Genomic DNA, 22,330 nt, shown 5'->3' with positions numbered 1-22,330 from the left:
GTTCTGGGTCTTCCCCGGGGTCTCTTCCCCGTTGGACGTGCCTGGAAAACCTCCAGTGGGAGGCGTCCAGGAGGCATCCTAATTAGATGCCCGAACCACCTCAGCTGACTCCTTTCGACGCAAAGGAGTAGCGGCTCTACTCCAAGCTCCCTCCTGATGACCGAGCTCCTTACCCTATCTCTAAGGCTGAGCCCGGCCACCCTACGGAGGAAACTCATTTCGGCCGCTTGTAGCCGCGACCTTGTCCTTTCGGTCACGACCCAGAGTTCGTGACCATAGGTGAGGGTAGGAACGTAGACCGAGTGGTAAATTGAGAGCTTTGCCTTCCGGCTCAGCTCCCTCTTCACCAAGACGGTCCGGTACAGCGCCTGCTTTACTGCTGCAGCTGCACCGATCCGTCTGTCGATCTCCCGCTCCATCTTACCCTCACTCGTGAACAAGACCCCGAGATACTTGAACTCCTTCGCTTGTTGTAGGCACTCCGTCCCCACCTGGAGGGAGCAATCCCACCGGTTTCCGGCAGAGAACCATGGCCTCAGATTTGGAGGTGCTAACTCTCATCCCCGCCGCTTCACACTCGGCTGCAAACCGCCCCAGTGAATGCTGGAGGTCACGATCCGAGGAGGCTAACAGGACCACATCATCTGCAAATAGCAGAGAAGCGATCCCGAGACCCCCGAGACTGACGCTCTCCGCCCCAGGCTGCGCCTAGATATCCTGTCCATGAAAATCACGAACAGGACCGGTGACAAAGGGCAGCCCTGGCGGAGGCCAACACCCACCGGGAACGTGTCTGACTTATTGCCGAGAATGCAGACACAGCTCCTACTGCAGTCGTACAGAGACCGGATCGCCCGTTGTAACGGGTCCGGCACCCCATACTCCCGCAGCACCCCCCACAAGACCCCCCGAGGGACCCGGTCGAAAGCCTTCTCCAAGTCCACAAAGCACATGTAGACTGGTTGGGCAAACTCCCAGAACCCCTCCAGTAGTCTTGCGAGGGTAAAGAGCTGGTCCACTGTTCCACGGCCGGGACGGAATCCGCACTGCTCCTCTTGAATCTGAGGTTCGACAAGCGGTCGGAGCCTCCTTTCCAGCACCCTGGCATAAGCCTTCCCCGGGAGGCTGAGTAGTGTGATACCCCGGTAATTCGAGCACACTCTCCGGTCCCCCTTTTTGAAGATGGGAACCACCACCCCGGTCTGCCATTCCATGGGCACTGATCCCGACCCCCATGCGACATTGAAGAGGCGTGTCAGCCAGGACAGCCCAACCATGTCCAGCACCTTCAGCATCTCAGGGCGGATCTCATCCACCCCCGGCGCCTTGCCACCAAGGAGCTTTTTGACTACCTCAGCGACCTCTGCCAGGGATATGGGTGAGCCTCCCCCTAGGTCCTCAGGCGCTGCCTCCTCTGCAGAGGACATGTTGGTCGGGTTTAGGAGTTCCTCAAAGTGCTCTTTCCACCGCCCGACGATGTCCTCCGTCCGGGTTAGCAGTCCCCCCCCCTGCTGAGAACAGCCTGGGGTAAGCCCTGCTTTCCCTTCCTGAGCCGTCGGATGGTTTGCCAGAACCTCCTTGAGGCCAACCGAAAGTCCTTCTCCATGGCCTCCCCGAACTCCTCCCATGCCCGAGTTTTAGCATTCGCGACCACCGCAGCTGCAGCCCTTCTGGCCTGCCGGTACCTGTCAGCTGCTTCAGGAGACCCCTGGGCCAACCAGGCCTTGAAGGTCTCCTTCTTCAGCTTGACGGCTTCCCTCACCTCTGGTGTCCACCACCGGGTTCTCGGGTTGCCGCCACGACAGGCACCGATGACCTTCCGGCCACAGCTCCTAGCGGCCACGTCCACAATAGAGGCTTTGAACATGGTCCACTCGGATTCCGTGTCCCCAACCTCCCTCGGGATGTGTGAGAAGTTCTTCCGGAGGTGGGAGTTAAAGACCTCCCGGACAGGGTCCTCTGCCAGACGTTCCCAGTTCACCCTCACTACACGTTTGGGTTTGCCGGGTCTTTCCAACCGGTTCCCCTGCCATCTGATCCAACTCACCACCAGGTGGTGATCAGTTGACAGCTCTGCTCCTCTCTTCACCTGAGTGTCCAAGACATACGGCCGCAGATCAAATGATACAATTACAAAGTCGATCATTGATCTCCGCCTAAGGTGTTCTGGTACCAGGTACACTTATGAGCCACCTTATGTTCGAACATAGTGTTCGTTTTGGCCAAACCATGGCAAGCACAGAAGTCCAATAACGAAACACCATTCGGGTTCAGATCGGGCAAGCCGTTCCTCCCAATCACCCCCCGCCAGGTTTCTCCGTCATCGCCCACGTGAGCATTGAAGTCCCCCAGGAGAACTATGGAGTCGGTAGGCGGCGCCCTTTCCAGGACCCCTCCCACCAACTCCAAGAAGGCCGGATACTCTGAACTGCTGTTTGGTGCATAAGCACAAACCACAGTCAGAGCCTTGCTCCCCGCAACCTGTAGGCGCATGAAGGCGACCCTCTCGCTCTCCAGGGAGAACTCCAACACAGCGGCGCTCAGCCGGGGGCTCGCGAGTATCCCCACTCCCGCCCGGCGCCTCTCACCCTGGGCAACTCCGGAAAAGGACAAAGTCCAACCCCTCTCCAGGAGCTTGGTTCCAGAGCCAACGCTGTGTGTGGAGGTGAGTCCAACTATTTCTAGCTGGTATCGCTCCACCTCCTGCACCAGCTCCGGCTCTTTCCCCGCTAGCGAGGTGACGTTCCACGTCCCTAGAGCTAGTCTATGCCGCCGGCGATCGGCATGCCCGGGCCTCCCGCCTGACCCGCCGCCCGGTCTGCATAGCACCCGACCCCGATGCTTGTCCCTGCGGGTGGTGGGTCCACAGGGTGGCTGCTCCATGGTGTTTATTCGGGCTGAGCCCGACCGGGCCCCATGGGCAAAGGCCCGGCCACCAGACGCTCGCCTACGAGCTCCCCTCCTGGGTCTGGCTCCGGGAGGGTGCCCCGGTTTCCCTGGTCCAGGCGAGGTGGCTGTAGTCCGTGGGCTAACTATCATAGGGGTTGTTTTGAACCGCTCTTAGTCTGGGCTCTCCCCTGAAACCTGTTTGCCTTGGGAGACCCTACCAGGGGCTAATGCCCCGGACAACATAGCTCCCAGGATCACTGAGCCACTCAAACTCCTCCACCACGATAAGGTGGCGATTCACGGAGGAGAATCACCACGACGCAATCAAAATCTCTTTTTCCGGTCTCGTTAAGAAAGCTCTGATTGATCCGAAAGCCAGCTGCACACGCTACAAATAAACAACAATAAGAAAGAGATGACAGGACAACATAATGACAAACAAAAAGGATCACAAAGGCTGTGTTAGTCCGTAGGCACATGTGAGTGTTTGTACAAGGTTTGTTTTTGACAGTGTGCTGAGATGGTGTCTATCTGCAGACATGAGACCTTCCAGCTATGCCTCGGAGAATCAGACTCACAACAAGGAAACAAAAAACACAGCCCGATCCCTGTGATGCACCAATAATCTGTCTTCTCAACTCGAACGCATGCAAGCCGCCTTCCACTCAGCGTGAACGCATAGTGATGAGCGGAAGCGGACTGAACTCTAACAGATTACACCAACAGGCCGACTACAGCGAAAAAAACAACCGGTCTGACATCAGAGACGTGAGACCGGACGAATCCTCAACCTGTGGCCCGAGAAGGAAGCTTCAAGTGTTCCCTCAGACCGCTACTTTGTGGAGGATGCGTTCATTTTTCTGTCTGTAGTGAAAGTAAATAACGAGTGAGAAGGCATTGTTATAAAGCTAAATGTGTGATTGTTACTAAAAAGGTGATTTGGGTAAAAAAATACTGCAGTGTAAGTCACGAAGGAGGCGTTGATAGCTGCAGCGCCCCATGAATCATCTTTAAAGAAGAAAAAAAACGATCCCAATAAACTGCTGCTGTGAAAAGGCCAGATGTATTAACATCAACTTGTCTGTGCGCCCCGAAGCATTCTCACTCTGACAGCTCAGCCCCAAATGTCCAATTAGCCCCCCTCCACCCCCCTCTGTTTACCTGCTGACTGCGACAGATAGTGTTTACTCAGCAAGTCAGAGTGAAGATTAGGAAACAAACATCTCAACCGTACACTTCCTGTCTGTTAACTTGCACAGCGTGAGTAAAAGCAACACGGCTACGCAAGCATGCAAGAGCCTTATGACGTTTGTGATGAGCGTACGTCTTACTCACACACCAGCAGTCTAAGTGAGTCTTTTTTCTGTACGTTCTTTGTGTTACTTGACATCCTTTTCATCCTGATCAAAACACTCAGTGACCTCGGTACATCACACTTTTCCCAAAATAGCCTGTGGTTATTACCTCTACCGAATAGCTTAGACCTCAATTTCCCTCCTCCGATTCCTTCGTAGGCTGTGTGAATGAATCTATAGAGCCGGAGCCCCTCATCACATCTCTGCCAGCTTAGCCGCAGTGCAAGTAATTCAATCCCTAGAAAAGGGGGACAGGGTAAATTTGTTCTGGCCAGCTGTTCCAGACAAGTGACTGTGATGTGAGCAGAGACATTAATGAGCCATTAAAGTGCCCAAACACCGCAGCACGACAGCCATCTCCTTTATTTGTTGCCCGAGGCGGACCACGACTAAACGTTGGACTGAGCTCCGAGGACGGGACAGTTTATAAGACGCATCGGGTGGAAAGGTTGACTGCTGCTTACAGCACGCAGTGAAGGACGAGCCCGACCAACGATCACACAGCGGCTCCATCGGTCACAGGAAATACAGCACTGCTGCCCCGACAGCATGATGGTGATGGTGATGGTAATGACGCTTTCATTGTCTCCGGGGGAACATGAATCATCTGCTATGGGCTATCGGTTTGCACACATTTCAGGATCCAACTCCAAAAACGCAATACACACAACCGCTTAAAACCACGAAACTTGAGAAAACGTTCAAGTCCTCCGTAGTTCATCCAAATTCCAATTTTTTACAAACAATGGTGTGAATCTTTAATGACTCCAGTAATGAGAGGTAAAAAGGGAATCTAGGCGCCATATTTAAACTGAGATTTAATGTCTATCTCCAAAGCATAGAAATAAGGTATGGCATTCTACTTCCTCTGACTGTAACGTGACTCAACGCTATGCTATATGTAATATCAGTGACATTGTGATGCAGACGTAGATGAGGTGCCCGCCTCTACAAAGATGTCACCACACACCTGGGTTTAACTGTCAACACATGACAGGTGGTGTCATGGGACATTAGACAGGACTAATCTAATATTGAGCCCCACTGCATGTATACATGTCTCATTTTCTGTGTGTTTGACTATTTCAATAAACATCCACATCAGCAAATGAGCCTCTTAGGAGTTCAATACAGCACGGAGACAGAGGAAACGTGAGAAGATGATATGAGGCATTCAAATGAAGCGGCAGTATCGCCCACTCTCCGAGCAAATTCAACTCAAGTTGAATTATCAACTCAAACGAGTGACAAACAAAAAAGTGAAATATGACGCCGCTATGAAAGTCAACATCAGATTCACATGAAGACAATAATATAATATCATTGACTAATGCTAGAAACTAATGGTGGTGTCTCCCTCTAGTGGCCGAATGGCCGCCATTCTGAACCCAATTTACCCGTCCTCATCATTACGATTGGCCTTTTCTTATCGACGCCGAGTCAGCAGAACAGTAATTGGAATGCACCAAAATGTCAAAACAATTACTGGTTCTGCTTTTTCCGTTGTCATCTGAAAAAAGACAAACTCTATTACAATCATGTTGATTGGTATAAATACTGGTGTGTGTCTGTGTGAGCGTGTGTGTGTATGTGTGTGTGTGTGTGTGTAGTTGGACACAAAAAGAGAAATGGAGGACAGACAAATTACATCACATATGTACACTTACACACACACACACACACACACCAAGATGAGACTCCAAAAGAGTTTGTCTAATAACGGAGAAGGTGTGTGTGCGACGAGTATAACTATGTCGCTGTTGCGATGACTCCCCAATGAGTCACAGGCCGGAGCCGAGAGCTGAGTTGCTCAAGTCAGGAACCCCCGGTTGCCGTTGTCAGCGACAGGTTGGCAACCTCATCGAGCCGGGGGCCAAAGGTGATTCAACAATCACCGATGCGTCACTTGTCAATACAAGACACGAGGTGGGGGGGGCCGCTGTACTGACATACTGTAAATGGATGGTTCCACTTGACAGGTCGGGGCGTAGTGAGTGGGAGGGAAAAAGCACGTAGGCACGCGTCCCCTTCCTGGGTATGAATTATACATGTTGCATCTACTCGCGCCGGTGAGAGATGGGTATAATGAAATGACAAAGAGTGTGTGACTCACACACTGACACACATACTTGAATGAACAGTCACAGACATCCAGCACTTGACTGTACTGTACGCGCGCACGCACACACACACACACACACACACACACACACACACACACACACACACACCCCGGAGACACAATGCCAATCCTTCTGCAGAATGTGCTGCTGAGAAGAATGGGGAAGAAGAGGACATGCAGTAGAGAAGAAGATACAGCTCCCCGTGGCTCGTATCACGCTCGGCCCGGCCACAGCAGCACTGACGAGGAGGAGGAGCAGGAGGAGGGGAAGGGAAGGGATGTGTTTGCAATGGAGGCTACTATTTGGGGAAAGAAGAAAAGCAGGTTTTGAAGGAGAATAACACCACACAATGAAAGCCGAGTAGGCGAGAGCGATAGATAGTGAGCTAGCTGGATAAACAGCTAGATAGATAGCTAGACAGATAGATAGATGGATGGATGGATGGATAGATCAAGTCTAGCAGTGTTGTTTGGAGAAGTCCCCCCACAGAGGAGGACCAGAGGTATGTAGGGTTAGATAAATCAGCTCCCCATCCCCCAACAGTGTGAGGTTGCCTGCACACAAGTCAGTTTGGTTATCTCTCCTCTGTGGCATCATTCCCCTTTCTTTCATTTTTTCTGCTGACTCACTGTTTGAAAAGGAGACGTGGAGTAAAAATGTTTGTGTTCCACGGAGTTCATGTCTAATTGTGTGCCCCGGAGGATTTGTGTGTGCAAATTCACCATTCAAATTCATCTTTGTATTCCCTGTGACTGTGAAGTCGTGTGTGTGCGTCTAACCCTGATTTTCCAACAACTCCGTTCATGAAATCTGCAACCGCAACTTCTCGCATGCTGGATGATGATAAGTTCTGTTTTTGCTAAAATAAATAAGTAGGAAATAACAGGCTTTTAAAATGCCCAGACATGTTGAGCTGTAAATCTTCAAGCTACCGATCCACCCGTCCCACTAAAACAGTGAGGAACACACAGCATCTGTTTAGATGTCACCAGCTGCCGAAGGAGGTGTCCATTAAGAACAGAGCGACTGGGCTTGCTTTCAATTTCTGTCAAGATGTTGTGTTTATAACAGTCAGTCCGATCTTCATGCTTCCTTTTCAAACGTCCTCAAAAACACTTAATTACAAACCTTCAGGACAGTTCTGTCTTTTAAAAGGTTCTTTAAAGTGGTTTCAGAAAACGAAAGGCTTTGGCATTATATATAAATATATTCAGGATTGCATTGGGACTGGAGAAACACTGCATATATGCATATATATATATATATATGCATATATATGCATATATATATATATATATGCATATATATATGCATATATATATATATATATATATATATATATATATGGAGTAATCTATAATCTGCTATATATGTATGTGGCTGAAATGCGTCTCCAGTACCAGTGCAATGCTCACAACACCAGCGTGGGCAAAAACAGTTGCAGGAAGACCCAAAATAGAGACAGGAAGTTCATTCAGTAAACACAATAAAACACGTGAACAAACTGTGTCAACGCTGCTCTAAAAATATTACACAAATAAGTATTTCTCTTACTCTATGAGTTGCTCCATTCCAGCACCCCGGGTCTCCAGCGGCTCCCCAGGTTTGGTTTTTGGTAGTCCTCCTCTTACAGTGTGAATCCTGGCTTTCACCTGGGAACACACACACACACACACACACACACACACACATACACACACACATACACATATATGTGTGTTAGCCTGGCAGCAGATAGACCTAGAAGTATGTGAAAGAGAGAGAAATGATGAATGAGCAGACAGGGTACTCACTCATCAAAACCATTTTTTAAAAAGCGGAGCTTTTCATTGATGTTTCTGGAAACATCCAGCACCTACAATCACTCAAACCATAGCCTCGTCTTTGTGTCGCTCTTCTCCATCCGCCGCCCCTCTCTTGTCTCTTTAAGGGCCTCTGCAGGCCTCTCACATCTTGAGGTGTTGAGTTTCAAAGTTGTCTTCATACCGTGTGATTTATGATGTAAACAGAGCTGGCCTTGGATTCCCTGCTGCCTCTGACCTCCCTGTATGTATTCACAATGACTATCCAGGATCTCTGTACTTAGACGTCTTGACTTTGAAGAAGTTCTCTCCATCTTTGACGATTCATCCTGACAGAGGATCCTGTTCAACTACCATCGGTTTATGTCTGATATTTTTACATTTGGAATATACTTGAACAGCAGTGACAGTGAATGACTTTTTGATACGTGCAAAAAATGTGCGTGAAAGCTGCTTTCCGACATAAAGAATGTCTTAATCACCGCCCACAATCCTTCCAGTGCGCCAGTAACACTGCGGCCTATTTCTCACTGAATCTAATGAATATTATGTTGTGTTAATGTGAGCTAATTATGCAGAGCTGCAGCACCTGGGTGAACCGCGTACGGGTGGTGACACCTCTCTCGCCCCGAGCCTGCGTGTTCAGAACATCTGGCGAGAAGGGAAACACATTGTCGAGTTGAACCGACGGCGCTCTCCCTTGATTCCAAAAGTGCCGAGTGGTTTTTGGAAGGTGAACTTCACTCACATTTGGGATGCGCGCGTCTCTCGGTGCCAAGAAAGTGCCACAGTCAGAATTGATGCGCAGCCGACCGAGCTTTCACTCATTTTAGAATCTTGGCGAAGCAAGGACAGCCGATGTCGACATAAATGCAAACTAACTCACCATTTTATCCGTACCTTTACACGCTGTTACAAGAACACTTGACTGATAACTTGTGCTCAAACAATTAGTCATATGGATCAAAAGAAACTTAATCTGACAGTCTTTTCAACAGATTACTTTGCGACAAGTTTGATGATTGCTTATCTTTCTCTTTTTCATACCATTGTAATTCAATTTCTTTGTTTTTTTTATATTCTAAAGACAAAAATGAGCATTTTTCAAGATATTAATGATGAAATGTTTTGTATAAATGATCAATACAATACAGGAATAAGTTGTATTGGCTAATTTGACTGAATTACAAGAACTGTATTTATCACCTCAGGGAAATTCATATCTTCACTCTCTCTTGTTACTTTTTAGAAGCCAGAATATCTGATGTGGCATTTTTTGAGCAATTTCCGAAATGTCCTTGGACTGGTCTTAATCCTAGTCTGGGAAACGGGCCGATACACTTTTTGTAACTGTGTCACCAGAAAGACGAAGTTCGGCCAACAGACTGACAACCAGACAAAAGGGATTTAAACCAGCTGCTCACGGCTAAAAAAGGCCAACAATACATCAAACAGTGGGGACAAAAGACAAGTGCACAGAGAGAGTTCTGAACTCACTAGTGTCTCAGCTTTATGAAATGCTGCGGCTCTATCCTCAGCAGTAAGCCAAAAACGTCATCTAATGCAATTGTACAAAAGAAAGAGCATTCAACACATTCCTCATGTTGCAGTGCTGCTGTCACACATCTGTGCTGTAATTACCTTCTGTCCCTCGAACAAAGTAGTCCACGTCCACGGCTTTGCTTCCACCTAGTCATGCATACTAATCTGTGCCGGAACTTGGAGCGGTGGCCAGTCGCTGCCTGCCTGTCCCATCAAACATGCATAAGGAACAGATGTATCTTTGATGTAGGCTTGTTCATGTTGCCCCATGTGCATGACTGTATGAGTGTGTGTGTGTGTGTGTGTGTGTGTGTGTGTGTGTGTATGTTTATGTGTGCTTCCAGGCCCCGCGGGTGAAAGCCTGACGAGAGAGATGTGGCTGCATGCCCCAACACACAAGGAGCGCGGGAAGGCTGACGTACATGGATACTTGGCAGGACGAATATAAACCAATGTTGCACGTCGTAATTTATTGCTATTTAAACATACTGCATGTATTGTGGATTCTGTATTAATTCAGTATTTTCCGTTTTCTCTTGCTTTGATTGAAAAGATTACCATCGCAAATATATTCACACCTCCATTTGAAGTGACACTGTTCTGATTTCATCCTTACATACAGTGTACTGTTGTGTAGATGTGTTGAAAAGGACACGTCTTCACATCTAAAAGTGTCCTAACAAAGCTGAAACACGATTAACCAAACAGTCGATCGGGAAAAATACTTGACTATTTTTACATACGGTTTATTGTTCATGTCAATAATTCAATCAAAAATCCCCTTGTTTATTCATTATATGTGACAGTAAACTGAATATCTCTGGGTTTTGGACTGTTAGTCGGACAAAACAAGCTAAGAAGAGCTCTCGATTAATCCATTAATGAATCCACTTTTTCACGGTCACAAATGATCTGATGTTTATCTCACAGCAAGGTCCTACTGAATGCCTGAAGCTTTGTGGCTCTGGTATGGTTAAATCTCCCCAGTGTTTTTGGCCACCCAGTGTTTTTATGTATGGACAGGGGGAGGATAGTTATCCGGCACTGGTCCATAAAACTGTCATCTTTTAGCATCTAGACATGTGAAAACTTCCCCTGCATGAGATTGTAAACAAGAATAATCGTGAGTCATGAGAGGTGAGAGCTTCTCCTGCTCGTCATTAGCAACATTCATGCCGGTAGCTGCCTGATTCTGTACTGTACTGCATGTGTGAGTGTGGTTACATCAGCGGTAGTGATATTAAATAAAGCCCCCACACACACACACACACCACTACCCTGGTGTCCCCTCATGTCCTCTCACGAGTCCATGACCATGTAAAGTGAACCTGACCCCACCTTCCTACCATCCACACACACACACACACACACACACACACACACAAACACACACACACACACACGTGTAATTGTGAAAACCCTATGAAACACACATTTTTGTCCCTCATGCTATCGTTGCCCCCCACCCGCCTACACAGACATCTTTTTCCTTTTCCCCCAAAGACAATTGTTGTCCACTCTCTATTGTGGAAGCCTTAGTCACTTCCACACACGTGTGTTGGCCAAACAGAACAGAGCTGACTAAAAGCATCCCTTTCCTGGCTAGCAGGGTCACATTTAGTCTCCTATAAACACAGGACACACCTTAGCCCAACAGTTTGCACATATCCTTCTGACCCCTTGCTCTTCTTTCCACTGACACAGGATCAGTTCCCTGTCTCTCTTTGATATAGAATAAAGGGAGAATAACACAACACTTTCTTGCGGTGTTGTGGCAGACTTTCTGTGAACTTTCATGGGAGTTTTTTGGTCGCGAGAGAAAGCCTTAAACACTGAGGCTGGCGTCTTTTGTGTCTCCCAACGTGCCTCCGCGCTGGGTTTCCCTAGCATTGTCATGACAACAGTGTGTACGCACCGACACTGGCCACTGAAAACAATAAACCCACGAAGAAGAGTTGAGCGAAGCGGGCTAGCTAGAGCAACTTTCAGTCGTTTCTGGGAAAAAAGTTAGCCCAAAAAGGTAGTCCACACACAAATACAAGTCGCGACTGAAATTATCTCGCGAAGAACAAGTGCACACGCGTCTTAACGAAGACACAAAAAAGAAGTGTACAAAGATGCATTCACTCGCATACCTTCTTGACGAAGAGTCCTTCCTTTTCCTTCCAGGAGCGTTTGTTAGCTTTGCTCAAAAGATACTTTTGTCACACCGGTAACGTTACTAACATTTTCTAAAGTATGTATCCTGTAGACACGAGTACTACACGCGAGTACTACAGGATACACGTGAACAACGTCCAGCCGTAACTTTCTCCGCCCAGAGACTCGTTCTCGACTCCTCTGCTTCTATCTATCAAAGGATGCTTTGCTCCGCCTCGTTGAACCCTGAAGATAAATCACTGTAATCACAGACATGCATAGATTGTGTCTCTCAGCTGATGGGAGGATGTATTCCCTCCACCCCCCCAACGGATGTTAAAGGATATTACTGAGATTTATCATTATTATTCATTCGTTAACTTCCTTTAAGGTTACTATAATCACTCACCCAGCACAAACCCTGGGCTCATTCTCTACAATGGTTCAAACACACCTCCGAGTATATTCTGGCGACTGATTGCACACAGGGAAATTATATTAATAAGAGATTAATAGGTTTTTAGAATTCACTCATTATCTCATTATTTAAGTATACTGACCCTTATGATATTGGCCTAATCCTCTGAATTTCCCCGGTTCAAACAACCCGGGTGACACCGGCATTAACAGAGATAATCCAGACTCGCTTTGTTTCACATGTTACTCTTTATCCTAAGGAAATTTACATTTCACTCGTGGTTTTAAAGGAATGGCAGGCAATTCAATTTGGTAAACAAAACGATTACAGTAAAACAATACATTTTTCAATAAAATCATATTGTGTGGACAGCTTTACTGTTGGGGGAGTCAGCTAAAAAATCAACTCAAAATATAGTAAAAAATTAGGAAAGATCTGGAACAGGAATTAAGCTTAGTATAGTTTGCTGAAAAGTTAGATCCCTTTAGGAAAAACTAACTTTTCAAGGTACTAAATCTGAAAAATATAATATAAATATAAATATAAAAATATAATCCATATAGCAATATCCAAGTAGGCATCTCTAGCTATAATACTCTGTTAAGCACAACATATTGCCATAAACTCACTGATTGGTATAAAAACAGTAGTTCCTTATTTTAGAGGCATATTTTAATACTTTTTATTTCTATTATCATGCTGACAAGGCAATTAGCATTAATTTAAGAAGCATTTGGCTGACATCCATACCTGCTGATGAGCCCACGAGCTCACTGCGTCGGATCGATGGGAATCGGCTATATGTGAAAAGCTAAGGTATGGCCTGCCATTGTGGTTGATAGAGTTAAGGCTATTAGAGTCCCAGCCACGTGATGTTAGTCTGCATTCAGTAGAAGTAATACTCTCCACAGTAGTAATATACTACACTATGTCAAACAAAGGAACATGTTTCCTTGGAGCCAATACATTTTATGCTGCAGTTCAAGGGCTTCAAAGCAATCACACTCAATAGATCAAAGTACAGCATCTACAGCATCAATTACACTTGTGGTGGCAGTGGTGGTTGCAACAGCAGGCATAACTACCCATAGCATTGTACTAGCACCAACAAAAGCAGTAGCAATAATATTACAAGCATTTTATAGGTTGTCACAGGGACTTATTTGTTGAGCACTTATATACAGTCTATGGTTGAGCCTAAATGTTACTCTTTTGTGGGTGTCAGTGCTCCTATTTACACATATTCTCTATGATCCCCGAAGTGATAGCCAGTGAGTTATATCGTATAAAAATAAAACTATCATTTTAGAAACATATATAAGAAGCTTGTAGAGGACATGTACATTTAAAAAAGTGAAATGATGTTTTGAAGCTCCTCAATTTGCTGATACCAATGGCTCAGTTGAGACGGTTCAGATTGAGAGCCACTAGATGACACTAGAGCGCTACTATCTGACACTGGCCTGAGGCAGAAGGGCTAATCTACTCTGAGATTTGAAACTCAAGATTTAAATCTAGCCACAACAAGGGTATATGTACAATATATGCTTACTAGAGGAAGGGGAAATCACACATTTAAAGATTTTTTTAGGTATAGTATACACATTTATAATTATATATATATTTGGTTGTTTATGTTGGTCAAACGTGACGACACTCGAACCCGGATATCCTTGTTGAAAATACCCGTGTTGATTATGGGAAATTGAGTTGCCTACTCCCGTATTCTCGATTGCATTTTACGTACGTTTACGTGCGCTGGCCGGCATCAGCGGCCGCCCCTTACGCATTTGACGTACGTGCGGTGCTCTCCTTGCTCCTTGGAGATTCCCCTTCCTTCCTGGGCTGTTTGAGGTAAAACCGACGCGGTCGCATCAGTCTCGCGAATACCTGACTGAGTGCAAAATAAAAAAAACTGTCGCCTTACATGTACGCGTTTGTCACAAATGTCTGAAACATGCGGCGGCGAGCGCGGAGCTAAAGCCTGGAGAGGTTACGGCGGCTGAAGTACGACCCGGGGAAAGAACTTATCGTCTCCATGGCTGTGAAAAGTTAACGCACCAGACGAGCGAAAAACAGGAATAATTCCCCCTTCGACCGACTTGAGGTAAGACTAGTTGACGTGTGAGTGGACTTCACGGAGTCCACGACTGTCGGGCAGCGTCGATAACGTCGACCAAACGGCTGAATAAGAGTGTCTTTGTTTACAAGGTTCCCCCGGCGTCCTCGGCTCGCGCCGCCCGTCTCAATGGGATCGTGGAGAGAGTTTTCGTGTGGGTAACGTTAATGCCGGTGACAGGGCTCACGGGCTTACAGTTCGGCCACAAATAGAATCGATTATGTGACAGTGCCTCGTAATTAAAACGTGGTTTCGCTCCCCAACAGTGGAGATCGCGTTATTCCCGCCGCTTGGCTGCACATAACAACAACATGGGCATGTCTTCTTCTACATGTCTGTTTAGGGGGATGTGGGCAGGTCAGAGGTCAAGTAGATGAACTGGTATCTGGAGATGCTGGAGACACATTGGCAGGGTGGATGATGTGTTACCTGTGAGGCCTGAACTCATAGTTTATCCAGTGGAAGAATCAACATCAGAATATAATGTAATGTGTTCACATGATTTGGTGGAGAGTCTCATCGTTTGTGTTCAGGGCATTTTTGGGGTGGTGTAGAAATGACAACTTACAATGTACCGTGAAATCAGCTCACATCCTCCCTTACCCTTCTTCTCCCTCTCTCCCTGGAGAATAGAAATGAAATCTAATCTCTCTCTCTCTCTCTCTCTCTCTCTCTCTCTCTCTCTCTCTCTCTCTCTCTCTCTCTCTCTCTGGCACTGACTGTGTCAGCTGCTGTGTCTCTGGGTGCTGACTTACAGTGGGACAGGTGGCCTCTGGACAGGTGCACCCCTAACAAAAGGGTTGCAGTCCTCTGACTTCCGGGGTGGTTTATGTGCAATTTGTTTCAGTGTAGTTTCTGCTGTCCCGTGTCTGCAATCTGTACAAGCTGCTTTTAATTATCGTGTCCTTTTTAAATACTTTTTGTAATTGTGAGTGTGCTGTTACATGGTTAGGCTGAATTGAAACTACCCAAATGTGATTGCACAACCTGGACTTCCTTGTTGTCATTGAGTGGAGTTTAGGTTATACAAGTGAGCTGTTTGTTGCCCAGCTTTTCCGTGTGACGCAAGCATTCTTGACAGCAACAGCCGTGCCCTCTGGACACGGGTTTGGACTTGCAGCACGTCTGTCAACAGTTTGCGTTTCTTAGCCGACGCTGTTCTCTTTGAATTTCAGTGGAAAGGCAAGTTTGCCAGACAAACCAGTTAGGAAACAGAAGCGGGAGTCGTGCTTGAAGAACACACCCTTTCTGTGAAACCAAGCAGGAGTTCCAGACAGATGACGCCCCGCAGCCGGCCCTGCTTGACCTGCATTGGTATAGTCCACAGCTAATGGTTAACCCACATGCAGCAAAAGATGCTTACAAAAAAAAGTGGTATATGGGTATTTACATATCATGGGTTAGGCCTGCTGTGCTCTGTGCATTGGTTCTGATGGTGACATTTCAGAGAGAGAACAAGGGATCAGAAAAGAGGTCAGCAGAGGGATATGAAGTGGAAGAGGAGAGGAGAGGGAAAGTTTGAGGGCTTATCTCAGTAATGTGAGGGGACAGTTGAGCAATGATGGGTGTTGCAGTCACCACTGTCTTCCAGTTAACTCTTTCACTTCCTCCTCCTGGCCTTGACTATGAAAGCTGAGGCTCTTCTCAAAGAGGGCCAATTGAAAAAAAACTAAAAACAGATTGTTAGACAGTTGTGTAAGGTTGACATGTGATGTGTTCTCCCGGAATGAGCATGCCGCAATCTGTCATCACACTGACTGGAGACCTCATTCACATTAATGAGTGAGATCTCTGATACTGTGGTTGTGGTTTTACCTAAATCTCTTGAACGCAGCCTCCCAGCTTTTTCCTCTTTGCTCGCCGGGGCCAGTGCGCCTGCGCACTGCATACACTCCAGTAATCCGCTGTTATAGGAGGAGATCGCATCCTCGTCCACTGCGCTCACGCTATACCAGCGAGGGAGAATCAAAGCCCCCCCGTGGACGAAATACAGAACGGGGTTAGGGGGGTGGGGATAAGAACATGTAACGGGACCACAACAATGCCCGAAATGACACCATCACATACTGGCGTTGTGAGGATGAAGCAGCTTTGCAACACTACGAGCAGGCGACAGCGGGACTGGAGCGAGGCTGTCTCCTAATATGAGGCAACGAGGCTCGGCATCTACAGCCGCCCAAAAATGCAGGAATACGTGAGATGAACGCAGGCTGCGAAGGACCCGGCGGAAGATGGTGAATTGGGCTGCTTCCTGGACGAGACCTCCTCGGCTATTTGGACGCTTCTTCGGGCTGCATATGTCGCCTCTGGACCGCTGTGTGGGAACGGACACAGGCTAATGCTTTGCAGTGCTGTTAATGGGCTTAATTGACAGTATATACGTTGTCAGTGATTAATAATTTAACATGCGGTGTTTGAAGCCCACGAGCTCACTGCGTCACTGTGAAATAAAGCAACAAACAACAACCACGGGTATATCTCCCTACTTAGACTTTTGCCTCAGGGTTCCATAGCTATCGATACTCGTAAAAACGTGAATGCTGGGATACTCGTTCCCCGCAGAGAGACTAAGAGCCGTGACAGGCTGACAGGTCCACGTAAATCTCAGCGCGAGTTGATGAACTATAGACTGCCCGGCCTCGGCGGTGGGATCAGACAGAAATTAAGCCGTCTCTCTCTCTCTCTCTCTCTCTCTCTCTCTCTCTCTCTCTCTCTCTGACAGCGGAAACCGGGATCATCTCCCGGTCCTCTCACGCGCTGGCAGAGCACCTCAGCCTAAAAACGGTACATCCCTTCTCTCCGGGAATTTGTCGGATTTTACACAGAACTTGAAGTTGAGCTGTAAACACTTTCACGCTGTGGCGACTGCTGAGGGTTTAAAGAGCAGCTCTGAGCATCCGTGGTTCAATTCTGACGTTCATGTGAGGTGGAGAAAAATTCTGCAAATACCAGAAGTGGTGTAACTCGTGAGAAAGCCCCCCCCCCCCCCAGCATGAGTTTTTATCCTGCTGGGTGTTTCACTGGTACACTTCCACGGCAGCTGTTAGTCCCACTGGAGGTCTAAAAGATGAGACCTGGATGCTAGCATGCTTCCCCAGCAAATGCAATGCATTGATTTTCACATTGTAAATAACTCTGTGGATATATTTTGTGCGACTTTTATTCCTGCACGACCCATCGATCACTGTCTTTATGGACCGTGATGCTATTGTGCGGTCCTGGATGTTGTTTTCTAACGATGTTTGGCTGCTGGGATTCTGACAGACCATGAAAATGTTGACATCCATGCCGCACCTTTTCCTGCTTTGGCCGATCGATTGATTGCTTTTTCCAAGCAAAGGAAAGATGGAGCCGGCATGAGACTGCACAGACTGGGGATGTGTGTCAGGAGGAGCGCCGGAGGAATTATGAGTGGCAGCGTGGAAGACGTGGTGCAGAGTGTTACGAGCTTAAAGTCTACGAGAGAGAGAATTACGAGCCTTTGCTGCGAGAAAACAGTGTTTTTATTTAGTTCTAACTCTAGCGCTCTCAGGGGTCTCTCTGAGGTCTCTCTTAGGAGGGAAACGCTTCCTATTTGAAGTAGAAAGTTGTCAACAGGAAGTTTACAACAAACACAAAACGCTTGATCTCAGTTGTGGTCCGGACGAACCCTTTCAGTCTCAGTTTGTCTCGCCGGACGCAAGTGTGGATCCCTCGTCCGCCTGGGTGCTCGAAGGAAAAGCAAAACAAACATTTAGAGAGCGACTTCCTGTTGCAGCGGCGATGGGGAGCTCGGCCTCGTCTCTCACTGCGGAGACCGAGTCGGACCACGGCTTCCGCAGCACCCCGTACCCGTCGTCCCCCCCGGTGGGCTGGCTCAGGACCAGCCACAGCAGCCCGGTGTGGGGCACCACTTTCATCAGCCGTCAGCAGCAGCAGCAGCAGCACCCGCTGCCTCACCGGGAGCGCAGGTAAGAGCCGGGTGCCAACACGTTTACTCAGCTGAGGAAATGAGACCAGGTGTTGTGTGACACGGGAATGCTGCCAGTAGTGAGCGTAAGCGTACAGACTGCATTACTGTCTATGCTTCAGTATGAGCGTTGTTCATTTTTAAAAAAGGTTTTATTTCACGGGCTTTTAGAAAGCTTTACTGAGGATTCAATAACCTCACAGCGAAGGATCAAATCCCTGTTTCATCAAAGCTTATCCAATCAAAGCCTGCATTTTGATGTTTTTTTATTTCTTTATATGAAGCACCCAAAATCTGGCTAAGCCGGATTTGTGAACCAAAATCTGACCCCGTTGGCTCCTCCCAGCACAGCTGTACAGTATGTGCTGCCCACGCGCTGCTGATTGACTGGACAGATAGTGACCTGACCTCTGTGAGCCCAATGAAAACCAGTCCACGGGTAATTAGAAGATGAGTTTTGCTGTCATTGTTACCAGTATTCAAAACCAGCTTTGATTCAGTCTTATTCATTTTGGAAATGATTAAAAAACGTGGCTACACTATCTTGGTGAATGTGGCTACAGACTGTGGTATTGTTTCACTGCGGCACGATCTCAAATCAGTTTGTTTTGCTGTGGATAGAAGCTCTTTTTCAGAATATAACTTATTAAAAACTGGTTTATAAAAACCGACAGTTTATTGAGCTAGCAGCAGCTGTGTACTCGAGTGAGGCAAACTATTTGTGGAGGCAACGTGCTATTCATATGCGGCGTTTCGTCAGTATCGACCGCTTTAAGAAATATGTATTCAGTCACTGTGACTACGAGAAGGACCCCGCTGCAGTGATCCATTGTTCCAGTCGCTGCCTTGTGAGGCCTATCGTCGGTAAGAAGCTCAGGTTGAACGTGCGGCTCATCCAGCTGTTTTGACTGACTTCCTTCAAACCGCCCTCACACAAAAACCGTTTGGAGGCGTTTCCAGTTTTCCTCCTTCTTCTTCTTCTTCTTCTTCTTCTTCTTCTTCTTTGCGTCACATCTCCCGGAACGAGAACGGGCAGTTTTGGTATCGACCGCCTGTAGCTGTGTCGAAGTTGTTGCTGAGTCACTCGAGGCATCTCGGTCCAGTTGTTAGTTATTGATTTTCAGAGAGCCCCGATCACATTTCCCCACAATGGATGTCATTACTTATTCAGCATCGGTCTCCAGTCTTTCATCTTTCTTGATCCCTGCTCGCCGCCGTCGGTGTGTTGTCCTTCCAGCTGCTCTGCGTGTACCAGTTCAGGCAGCCATGGTTTACACCGCTCGCATGAATGAAACTCTAGTGTAGCTCGTACTGTCGGTGTAGCTTTGCATCATACAGTCAAGTTGTCTTTTTTTAATCAAGCAGGCTCTTCCATTGCGTCCGTGCATCTCTGTAGCAACAAGCCTCTGCCTCCATCACCAATCAGACTCCACCCCCAGTCAGCTGAGCACACAAACACAGAAATGTACAGCACTCACCGAGGAGAGGGGCACACACACACACACACACTCATGACAATAGATGTTTTAGAAACACCATGCAGTAGCACTTGAAACATGCCCTCTCTCTTTCACACACACACACACTCACTCTCAGTCTTATGCATATATACACACACGGCCGTGTGAGCCTAACAATGTTAGGCAAGCTTTGCTGAGCTGTGACGGAGCATGAAATATAGAAACAACAGAACACTGTGGGCCCAGCTTAATGTCAGCCGTCCTCTCCTAGTTTATTCTCCAATATATTGTCTGACCAAACCTTTTCTGTTTTTCTTAGCTGGGAGACCGCATGAGCGGCCTTGTCCTTGGGTAATTTAAAAATGTGTTTTCATCCAGCCTCGACCCGTTGACTCTGGGAAGTGTTTTGTGCGCAGTGAATCAGTACCTCGGCGGGGACGTTCCACTCAAGAACACAACAGCCGACAGAGACGTGCAGCAGAGGTCTGCCATCACTCTGGAATCTGTTTTCACCGCCCCCCTTTAATAGCAGCACGATGTTTTAAGTTAACAATGTGACGGCGCTCCGTGTGATCTCGGCCCCATCATGCTGTTGTGTGTCCCGCTGCACGTGTGGCCTTCGTAGCCCTTTTTTTTTTTTTTTTTTTTTAAAGTTGCTGCCTGCTCTCTGCAGAGTCCGTCCCGGTGCCTCCACTGTCTCCCAGCATGATGGATGGGGGTGTTTATCGCAGCTCCGTTCCACTGGCTCTCCTCCTCCTTTTTTAAAAAATTGGATTAAAACGACCAGCGTGGTCACCGGCCGTGCTTGTGTCCTCTCCGATGAAGATGGGACTGTCCTCGAGCCTCCGGAACAGATTCTCCCACGCCGGCGTTGTCTCACCGCGGGGCTCTCTTTGGAAAACGGAGCATCGATGCGGCAAGAACAAACAAGCCCACTGGCACTGAAACTGAACCCCCCCCCCCCCCCCCCCCCACACTCTTGTTGCCATGGAAATCTGTAGCATATGTTCAGTAACCCATTTGCATTGGGCCCCAGATAACAGCACACACATGGTAACCTGGCAGCCTCTCACACAGGAAGCAACACGTGCTGGAGAATTGCCCTTCTGGAGGAAAATGTGTAACCAGCTGATTCCCAGGTGGAAAGGCAACCGGTCGGCCTTCCGGGGTTGAACGTGTGTCTTGGAAACAGGAAGTAAAGCTCCAACTCTGCGCTGCCTTGCCTGAGAAGTTCCCCCTCTGGCTGAAGGCAGCAAGCGCTGTGTCAGCAGTTCTCCTGCCCTCCAGGTACCGGGTGCCCTCAGGAGCCTCCGATATAATAAGCCTCTGCCCTTTCCTTCCCGTCTCTCGATGCTTCCTGCCACGCTTCCTGCTCGCTCTCTCGCTTTGCTCCGGGCCTACTGATGTCTGCTGAAACCCAGTCAGACAGTTTCCTCTGTTTAAAGATTCAAATGTCTGAAGCCGTGTCTCCACCGCTGACGCATTCACTCGTCAAAAATGAGCCCCGGTCGTGAAATATTCACAGAGGGCACAGCCAGAGGTCAGAAGCCTCTGTTATTCTCTCTCAGCTTTCCTTTCCCCCCTCTTTTGACCGGTATTTGCATTATTCGGTCTCTTATTCAGCAGAAAAATATTGTTGGTTCATATCTTATTTGGGGTTATGAGGCCTTGATCGTCTGGGTCAGGCTTGCATAAAAACGTCAACTTCCCGTCTTGAAAAGCGTAACCAGACCCAGATATTCTGATGCGTGTCAGTTCCATGACACATAACATTGACACAACAACACCCTTGTTTCTACAGCATCACACCCTTCTCGTGATACAGCCTCGGCCTGAGGGCGCTTTTTCAAAAGATCATGCTGACACCATAACATTATATAAATCTATTCTAGTCTCAGAAAGTGCCCTGCTCAATGTCAATACTCGCGTCAAAACTTCCCCAATTATGCTGTCGTTCCGTCCCTTATGACTCAGACTTCAGTGTCACCAATGTGACCTCGTGACGCCAGCGAGTCTTGACTCCGGGCTCTCGATACTCCGCCTCAGATAAGTTGCAGTCGTTGACTCGGCTCCGTCATGTCAGCTGGAACTAATTCATGCAATGAGTCTTATTAATACCGTAGCACATTACCTGGCAGGTACAACCGAGACTGTTGCAGTTAATTCTCAAGTCTTCGCCATTTTGCCCCTCGGCTCGGGGGAAAATTGCTTTTAAGTGGAAAAAAGGTCTTCTGATCTGACGAGCGAAGACAAATCCCACAACGAAAGTGACAAACAAAACCTTTTTGCCAGAAAACAGACTGCGTTCAATTACTTAAGTGGTGAAAAAAGAGTTCTCAGTTGTGTTTGCTCGTGTGGTGAAGAATGTGTGAAGGCACTGATCTGATCCCTGTCAGAGTTCTGGGTGTGTTCAGCTGCAGCACAATGTTTCAACATTTATTATCTGTTTTATTTACAGCTCGTCTGATCCAATAACCAGCTGTTGAACAGGAAGCATCATGGGTCTGTCTGCTAGTGATGTTTGTAGTAAAAAT

At 47.6% G+C, this 22,330-nt stretch overlaps 2 protein-coding genes across 3 annotated transcripts in view; one reads left to right on the top strand and one right to left on the bottom strand.

Annotated features, from left to right (window-relative positions):
- Positions 1-11,929, bottom strand: part of ankfn1b (ankyrin repeat and fibronectin type III domain containing 1b) — a 115,684-nt gene extending 103,755 nt beyond the window's left edge. Inside the window, exons 1-2 of the mRNA XM_031843820.1 lie at positions 11,847-11,929; positions 7,922-8,019 (exon numbers count right to left, since the gene is read on the bottom strand). Coding sequence (XP_031699680.1) covers positions 7,922-7,938 — 17 coding nt within the window. The 5' untranslated portion in view covers positions 7,939-8,019; positions 11,847-11,929. The remainder of the gene's footprint in view (positions 1-7,921; positions 8,020-11,846) is intronic.
- A 2,177-nt stretch (positions 11,930-14,106) lies between these two features.
- The window catches only part of capn15 (calpain 15), a 37,516-nt gene continuing 29,292 nt past the window's right edge, over positions 14,107-22,330 (top strand). The window contains exon 1 of one of the 2 annotated variants that reach the window (XM_031843825.1): positions 14,107-14,375. Coding sequence is in view for 1 of the 2 variants with exons in the window: in XM_031843824.1 (XP_031699684.1) it covers positions 18,150-18,337 (188 nt within the window). In the remaining variant the exon portion in view is untranslated. Of the gene's footprint in view, positions 14,376-14,410; positions 18,338-22,330 lie in introns of those variants that run through there. The other variant, XM_031843824.1, reaches the window with a different exon arrangement.

This window comes from Anarrhichthys ocellatus, unplaced genomic scaffold (genome assembly GCF_004355925.1).
Source record: "Anarrhichthys ocellatus isolate YVR2014 unplaced genomic scaffold, GSC_Weel_1.0 scaffold4, whole genome shotgun sequence".
In the NCBI taxonomy this organism is placed as follows: domain Eukaryota; kingdom Metazoa; phylum Chordata; class Actinopteri; order Perciformes; family Anarhichadidae; genus Anarrhichthys; species Anarrhichthys ocellatus.
Note: the sequence above shows the minus strand (reverse complement) of the source record. Positions and strands in the feature narration are given on the sequence as shown.